At 41.8% G+C, this 8,534-nt stretch overlaps 1 protein-coding gene across 6 annotated transcripts in view; it reads right to left on the bottom strand.

Moving 5' to 3' along the window:
- Nucleotides 1-1,059: 1,059 nt before the first annotated feature.
- Nucleotides 1,060-8,534, bottom strand: part of LOC141091189 (E3 ubiquitin-protein ligase TRIP12-like) — a 70,153-nt gene continuing 62,678 nt past the window's right edge. For 5 of the 6 annotated variants that reach the window (XM_073576624.1, XM_073576628.1, XM_073576623.1 and 2 more), the window contains 2 exons: nucleotides 6,976-7,772; nucleotides 1,060-4,493 (listed from right to left, as the gene is read on the bottom strand). In XM_073576624.1, coding sequence (XP_073432725.1) covers nucleotides 4,375-4,493; nucleotides 6,976-7,772 — 916 coding nt within the window. In that variant the 3' untranslated portion in view covers nucleotides 1,060-4,374. Of the gene's footprint in view, nucleotides 4,501-6,975; nucleotides 7,773-8,534 lie in introns of all 6 variants that reach the window. The other variant, XM_073576627.1, reaches the window with a different exon arrangement.

Genomic DNA, 8,534 nt, shown 5'->3' with positions numbered 1-8,534 from the left:
CAGACCCCCAAAGTTGTTGTGCAATTTTTCCTGAGTACGCTGATACCCCATATGTTGGGGTAAACCACTGTTTGGGCACACATCGGGGCTTGGAAGGGAGGGAGCACCGTTTGACTTTTTGAACGCAAAATTCGCTGGAATCACTGGTGGCACCATGTCGCGTTTGGAGATCCCCTGATGTGCCTAAACAGTGGAAACCCCCCAATTCTAACTCCAACCCTAACCCTAACTGGAAAATGGAAATAAATACATTTTAATTTTATTATTTTTCCCTAACTAAGGGGGTGATAACAGGGGGTTTGATTTACTGTTTATGGCAGGTTTTTTATGTTTGGCAGCTGTCACACGCTAAAAGACGCTTTTTATTGTAAAACGTTTTTGCATCACCACATTTTGAGAGCTATAATTTTTCCATATTTTGACCCACAGAGCCATGTGAGGTCTTATTTTTTGCGGGCCGAGTTGACGTTTTTTTATTGGTACCATTTTTAGACACGTGACATTTTTTGATCGCTTTGTATTCCGATTTTTGGGACGCAGAATGAACAAAAAACAGCATTTCAGGAATTTCCTTGGGGGGGGGCGTTTACACCGCTCCACGTGTGGTAAAATTGATAAGGCGGCCTTTTTCTTCGGGTCAGTACCACAACAGCGATTTTGCATTTATATTTTTTTAATGTTTTGGCGCTTTTATAGAATAAATACAATTTTATATAAAAAATTATTATTTTTGCATCGCTTTATTCTGTGAGCTATAACTTAATTTTTTCGCTGATGACGCTGTATCGCGACTCGTTTTTTTTTGCAGGACAAGATGATGTTTTCAGCGGTACCATGGTTATTTATATTAGTCTTTTTGATCGCGCGTTATTGCACTTTTTGTTTGGCAGTATGATGAAGCATTGTTTTTTTGCTTTGTTTTTTATTTTTTAAGGTGTTCACTAAAGGGGTTAACTAGTGGGACAGTTTTACAGGGCGGGTCGTTACGGACGCGGCGACACTAAATTTGTTGATTTTTATTGGGTTTTTTTTTTTATTTACAAAAAAAGAATTAGGGAATTTTTTTTTTTTTTTTTTTTTTTTACTTTATTTTATTGTCCCAGGTGGGGACATTACTGTAATGTGTGTCAGATCACTGATCTGACACTTTGCAGTGCAGTGTCAGATCAGCGATCTGACAGGCACTGCTGCTGGCTTTCTCAGCACCTGCTCTCCGCAGGCACTGAGGAAGCCAGCTCCCTGCAGGACCCCGAAGGTCCCTGTGGCCATCTTGGACCTGGGGTACTGCAGGGAGGAGACCCTCAGAGCAGAACGAGCACATCACGCTGCTCCCTCCCTGCGCGATTCTTCCCTGTGCCCCCGGTATACTGCGATCATGTTTGATTGCAGTGTGTCGGGGTTAATGTGCCGGGGGTGGTCCGTGACCACCCATGGCACATAGTGACGGGTGTCAGCTGTCATAATCAGCTGACACCTGGCCGCGATCAGCGGCGCATCCCCCGTGAGCGCCGCTGATCGCGGTGACGTACTATCCCGTCCCCAGTCGTACGGGCCCGGGTACCATGGACGGGATATTACGTCAGATGGCAGAAATGGGTTAAAAAAACAAGAAAAAAAAAAAAAAAAAAAAACTGTGGGATTGCACTTTTCGCAATTTCACAGCACTTGGAATTTTTTTTCCTGTTTTCCAGTACAAAACATGGTAAAACCAATTGTGCATGTCAGTTTCTGCGGGTCATACACAGTTCCACATACAAGGGATTTCTAAAAATCCCATCCACTGCTGTAACATCTGTCCTCTGCGGTTTTGATGCTGCACAAATAAGCAATTCCTGAACTGCTGATTTTTGTTCATTCTACCTTTTAAAAATCAGAACAGAAAGCGATTAAAAAAAAAAAAAATAATAATAATAAGTTATGCGCCCAAAAACGGCACCAATAAAAAAAAGTTAACATCCTTCAAAAATAACCCCTCACATGATTGTAAGCAGAAATAAAAAAAGTTTCAAACTAACTTAGCAAAATAAAATAATGCCTTTAGTGTGTGACAGTACATAAAAAAAATATAAATCTAGTATTGCTGTAATTGCACCAACCCAAAGAATTAAGTTGTCTAATCACTTATACCACAAAAGGAACGGCTTAAGAAAATACAACCAATCCCTCACCTGCTGACTTGATTAGTTCATTCTGCCTTCCAAGGCTTGCAGTAAGACTCTGCTCACATTTATCCTGCGCTCTATGCTGAACACTTACACTGGGGTTTCTGTGTAAATCTCAAATACATGATCCAGATGGAAACCTTGAAGGAAGATTCCCTATTGTGAGGCACAGAGGCATTGTGAATGCTGTCTGGCCTATGATCTGTCTAAGCATGGTCGACTACAGTTTTGTGCACTTTTGAAAAGTAGGACACCACTGAACAGAGGCCAGACGCAGTCCACAGTAACTTTGCAGCTTCATTATAGTGAATGGATCGCTCAGGGGTTTAATCTGCAGGACGGCACTTAGATTTTAGATGGAAACCCTAATATAAATGATCAGCATAGAGCATCGGACAAATGTGATCCAAAATGTTATGTAAAATGTTTCCAATAAAAGCTTCAAATCAATCCACAGAAAAAGCAAGTCCCCACTCTGGGCCGTCATCTGTTGATGGAAATTTAGGGGGCTTCCACGTTACTGGTAGTACAAATTGCTCTGGAAAAGCGAAATGGGTTCTCCCCCCCCTCTATAAAGAAATCCAGTGAATTCTGCGCTCTCAAATCCAAATGCCCCCCTCCCTTCTGAGCCCCACAATGTGCCTAAACCACATTTAGCGTCCACGTTTGGCATTTTTACAGCGATGAGAGCCCACTTCATTTACATGTAGCACCCATCTGCAATTTTCACTGATGTTTGTCTAGAAACTACGCATGATGTCAAAATTACCACTGTAGATAAAATCCCAGAGGGTTGTACTTTCAAAATAGGGGTCACTTCATCGAGGGGGGGGGGGGGGGGGGATTTTGCTCTTCTAACACTTGGGTATGGAGTCTGCAAAGGATTCTACTATAACTTCTTTCTAAGAGTCAATAGTAGTCTGTCCCTCACCGTGTGGCTAAGCAATACTGTGCAGCCATATAGGTGGTTTGGCCATGTTCAGCAGAAATTGTGATTTGTGATGTCAATATGATCACTGCACCCCTAGATGAATTCATTGAGAAGTGTAGTTTGTAAAATGGGGTCACTCAGAGGCTCTCCCAGTGGGTCATGGCACCCACAAAACATAACAGAAAAATCTGCACTATAATATGGTTCTCCCTCCCTTCAAAGATTTTCACTGTGCCAGAAAAGTAGTTCCCAATTACATGTAGGGTATTGATGCAGTAAGGAGAAATTGCACAACACACTGAGTCCATTTTTTCCTATTAGCCCTTAAAAAAATTAAAAACTTGGGGCTAGAACATTTTAGTTGTAAAGATGCCATGCTTTCTCGACCAGTGGTGTAAAATTCTGTGAGGCACATGTGGTGTCAACAATATGAATTCATTGGGGTGGTGTAGCTTGTAAGATGGGGTCCATTATATTGAGGGGGTGGGAGGATTCTCCTGTTCTGGCACCTCAGAGGCTCTGCCAATGTGACATGGTACCCATGAACCAATTCCAGCAAAATGTGAACTCCAAAATGTCACTCATTCCCTTAAGAGCTTTCCACTGTTCTTCAAAAGTAGTTTCGACCACATATGAGGTAATGGCGCACTCAAGACGAAATGAACCACAAAGTATGTTTCACAATTTCTCCCATTATCCCTTCTGAAAATTAAACAACTTGGAGGCCAAAGCAACATTTTAGAGGGTAATTTTCCATTTACTCAACCCAATATTATACAATTCTATGAATCACCTGAAGGTTAAACATGCCAACATCCCTAATTGAATGCCTTGAGGTGCAATTTCCAAAATGGGATCACTTGTGGGGGTTTCTGCTGTTTTGCAAAGTCAAATGTGGAACTGTTCAAATGTGACATGGCATCCGCAATCTATTCCAGCTAAAATTGAGCTCCAGAAGTCAGTTGGTGCTTCTTCCCTTCAGAGTTCTTTCATGTGCCTAACAGTAGTTTTCCCACCAAATATTGGGTGTGTGTACTCGGGAGAAATTACACAACAAATCGTATGGTCCATTTTCTGTTAACAATTAAAAATTTAGCGCAAAACAAGCGTTTTTTGCTGGAAAAAAAAATAATTTTTTTCAGTTTCACGGCTCAACGTTAAAAAGTTCTGTGAAGCAACTGTGGGGGTTCAGGGTGCTCCCCACACATCTAAATAAGTTCCTTGAGGGATGAAGTTTCCAAAAAGGGGTCACTTGTGGAGAGTTTGCACTGTTTAGGCACATCAGGGGTTCTGAAAACACGACATGGCATCGGCTAATGATTCCAGACAATTTTGTGAATCACAGAGCTTCTTTCCGGCCGAGCTCCCAAAAAGTAGTTTTCCCATCACATATGGGGTATCTGCAAACTCAGGAGAAATTGCACAATAAATTGTATGGTTCATTTTCTCCCGCTACCCTTGTGAAAATGCCTAATTTTGGTGCTAAAAGACCTTTTTTGTTAAGGATTTTAATTTCACTTTTTCCTTTTACATTGCTTTAATTCCTGTGAAGCACATGAAGGGTTAATAAATGTATTGAATGAGGTGTGCAGTTTTTAAAATGTTGTCACATTTTGGCATTTCCTGTCACAGACCTCTCAGTCACTTCAAATGTGATGTGGTCCCCAGAAAAATTGGTTTTGTAAATTTTGTTGAAAAATTGAGAAAATTGTATATCAACTTTTAACCCTTCTAACTAAAAAAAAAAATTGATGGTTCAAAAATGATGCTGTTGTAGACATGTGGAAAGTGTTATTTATAGTTATTGTGTGATATAATTCTCTGGTTTAAGGGCATAAAAATTAACAGTTTGAACATCACAAAATTTTCGCCAAATTTCTGATATTTTCACAAATGCAAAAAATATTAGCCTAAATTTTCCATTAAAAGTACAATGTGTCACAAAAAAAAATAAATCTCAGAACCACTGGGTTATGTTGACGTGTTCCAGTTACCACATAAAGTGACACCGGTCAGAACTGTAAAAACCTGACCTGGTTAGGCCTCTTTCACACATCAGTTTTTTGTCATCAGTCACAATCCAGCAGTTTTGGAAAAAAAACGATCCGTTGCAGATTGTGAAAAACTGATGTGACGGATCCGTTTTCTCGCTGGATCTACCTGGTAATCATAATTGGAGCATGCTCAGTTTAAGAAAACCGGAATCCGTCGCTGGATTCAGTCATTTGATGGACAGCGATGGATCCTGCGCCCATAGGCTTCTATTATAGCCAACGACAGACGGCGCTGGATCCGTCGCTGTCCGACTTTTCGACGGAGACAAAAAAACATTTTGTCCGTCTCCGCCCGACGGACACAAGATGTCTGACGGATCCAGTGAACGACCGACGAAATGTGAGGCCATCCATCGCAATCCGTTGCTAATACAAGTCTGAGAAAAAAAAATGGATCCAGCGGCATCAGTCGTTTTCTAAAAACGACGGATTGCGACTGACGGCAAAAAACTGATGTGTGAAAGAGGCCTTAGGAAGATGAAAACAGTTGGGGTTAATGAGATGACTGCTCGGTGTAAAAACTGCAATATCAGTTGCCAATTCATCTAAGCTTTCACAGCATAATTCAAGGGTCGCAAAATTTTGGTGCAACTGGGAATTATGCCTAAATTTTGCAACTTGACATCTTCATGACAGTTTCTCCTACTTCCACTAAACGACCGCCGCTCAACAAATTCATGCCCATCAGCAGACTTGCAACATCACAAATCATACTCTAGCATGGTAACAAAGGTGTTTACAGCGACTGATTCATGAAGAGGTGCTTCTTCATGACTCAAAAGCCTCAGATTCCAGCACGCCTCTTCATCAAGACCAGAGTGAAGCACGCCAGTCTTGATGAGTCAGGCCCATAATATATTAAAGGTACTCAGTGTAGTTTCCCTATTGATATGGAAAAAAAAAACAAAAAAAAAAAAAAACTAAAATCACACAAGACTCAACAGTATGACTCCCAATATGAGTAACAAATTAATTAAAATATTTGGTTTTGGAGACGTTCCATCATGTAATTTCTATTTCATTTTCTGTTCTGAGACTTCCACAATAATAAACTTCTTTATGTTTGCAACATGATTTCTGCCTAAACCGATTAATGGTTCATGCAGACACATTCCGCTTACTCCAGTTCAATGACAATTCTGCTTTGAGACAAATACATGTGTACGTAGAGAGAGAATGGTTACTAGTGATGTGCTGCTTAAAAACCTTACGTAAAAGAACAATGATTGCCAAACAGCGTAAGCCTAACACCAAGACAGTCAGGCAAAGGGATCATGGTGAAGACATAGAAAATGAATGATGACCAGCATGAGCAACACCACTCACCATCACAGTGCATGGTTCATGGTGTTAAAAGGAATATCATCAGGTTGTTGCTATCCCATCTGAGAGCAAAATAATATAGAGGCAAAAACCTTGTTTGCAGAGGTGTTACTTACTGAGCCACTTGCAGCAGATTTGAGACGATCATGTTTTTCTCTGCTGCAGATCTAGCAGTTCACCAAATGCTGAGCTCTGTATAATTCCACCCACCCAACTGACTGGCAGCTTTGTGTACACTGTGCATAGGCATAAAGCTGCCAATCAGTGGTGGGGCGGGGTTATATGCTCAGGAACATGGAGGACCACATGGCAGAAGGTTTTCTAGTCCTCTCCTGATAAAGCAGCGATTTTATCAAAACTACAAGCAGCAGCCCAGTAACTGACAGATTGCAGGATTCAAGGCCTCTGCCCTTACAGTATACCGCTCTCAGATTGTCTGGTAAAAGTCTGGGGCCAGATTCACCTTAAATAATGTCACAGCATGGCCAAAAAATGCATAACTTACTTGCTAGTTTTGCCTGTAATCCTGAGGGTCCAGGTTTCGAGGACTCAGCCTTAGAAGATCCCGGAAGGGAAAGTTTTGTTTTAGGAAGGCTGACTTTTGGGCTGAATCGAGCTGCCCAATCAAACTTTGAAGAGCTGCTGGCTTTGGCCTGTTCCTTTTCTCGGCTGCTCCTTCGAGGGCTTGGACTTGAGGCAGAGCGTGATCGTCTAGCCTTGTTCTGATCCTTCCCTTGTTTCACTCGAGCTCCTGGGGGTGCAGCAGAAGAGACCGAGGCGACAGCAGAGGAAGAGGAGGAGGAAGTAGAAGCAGAAGATGAGGAATCAGTAATGGTGCTACACCCAGCTTTGGCTGAGGTGGCTGATTTTGAAGCCAGCTTGGTAGGTTTTGGAGGTTTGTCTTCTGCACCAGTCGCTACTACGGCTGAACTGCTGCTCTTTACACTAGAGGAATTATCTGTCCTTTTCCTTTTGTGCAGCGGGGAGGTACCGGGGGCTCCACCCTTCCTGCCGTATGCTTTGCTTGTTGACGGCAATGATGTGGGTGGAGCTGAATGCTCCTGGTCAAACTGTCTCTTCTTAGGTTTATTATTTGGTCGCCGCGTCCCAGCAGTGGGATCGACGTGCTGAAGTGCTTTGGGTTTCTTAGCAGAGCTAGGGGAGTTGGTCCGGCTATAATCAGGGCTGGCGCTACGTTTTACCCCACGGGAGGTTTCTTTCTTGGGTCTCTGAATTTCTGAGGAGTTACTTCTTTCTGGATCTTCAACTTGTGGTATTAAAACAGAAGATGAGGTACAGCCCCTGAGAGGGAGAGAAAAAAAATTAAAATAGGGTGTGGAACAAAAAAATCTATATCTTAAGTTTTTTTTAATAAAAAGAAAGTGACAAAAAAGGATCAGCTAACAAAATTATAAAAACTACTAAAGGATAAAATAGAAGAAAATGCAACATACAGTAATTAAAAGAAAATCCATTACTATATTGTAAATAAAGACACCAAGAATAAAGTCCTTTATTTGAAATCAAAATGAAACTTCCATTTTTCTTTAAAAACAAAAAAGTTATACTCACCTAACACCTATTCCATTGAAGACAAGGTCTCCTGTAATAAAAAATAAAAAACTATCCCTTACCTGTCCTACGTTCTGTCCCACACTGTAATCCAGTGTTCCCCAACTCTGGTCCTCAAGAGCCACCAGCAGGTCATGTTTTCAGGATTTCCTTAGTATTGCCCAGATGATAATTGCATCACCTACACAGGCAGGAATTCCAACACCTGTGAAATACTAAGGAAATCCTGAAAACATGACCTGTCAGTGCGTCTTGAGGACTGGAATTGGGGATCACTGCTGCAATCCATGACTCGCAGCATCAGTGAGCTGTGGTGACCTCATCGAGGTTATCGCGGGTCACGGAGGCTGCGTTCCCAGCCGGGCTGAACTGTGGTGACCTAAGCATTGTGAGAAAAAGTCAGTTCACTGCAGTTCAGCCAGCCTACAAATGTAGCCTCAGTGGCCTGAGGTAACCTCAATGAGATCGCTGCTCACTGATGCTCATTCATTA

The sequence above is a fragment of the Dendrobates tinctorius genome, unplaced genomic scaffold (genome assembly GCF_039654945.1).
Source record: "Dendrobates tinctorius isolate UK_male_01 unplaced genomic scaffold, ASM3965494v1 ptg000049l, whole genome shotgun sequence".
Classification (NCBI taxonomy): Eukaryota; Metazoa; Chordata; class Amphibia; order Anura; family Dendrobatidae; genus Dendrobates; species Dendrobates tinctorius.
This window is presented reverse-complemented; position numbering and strand designations above follow the sequence as displayed.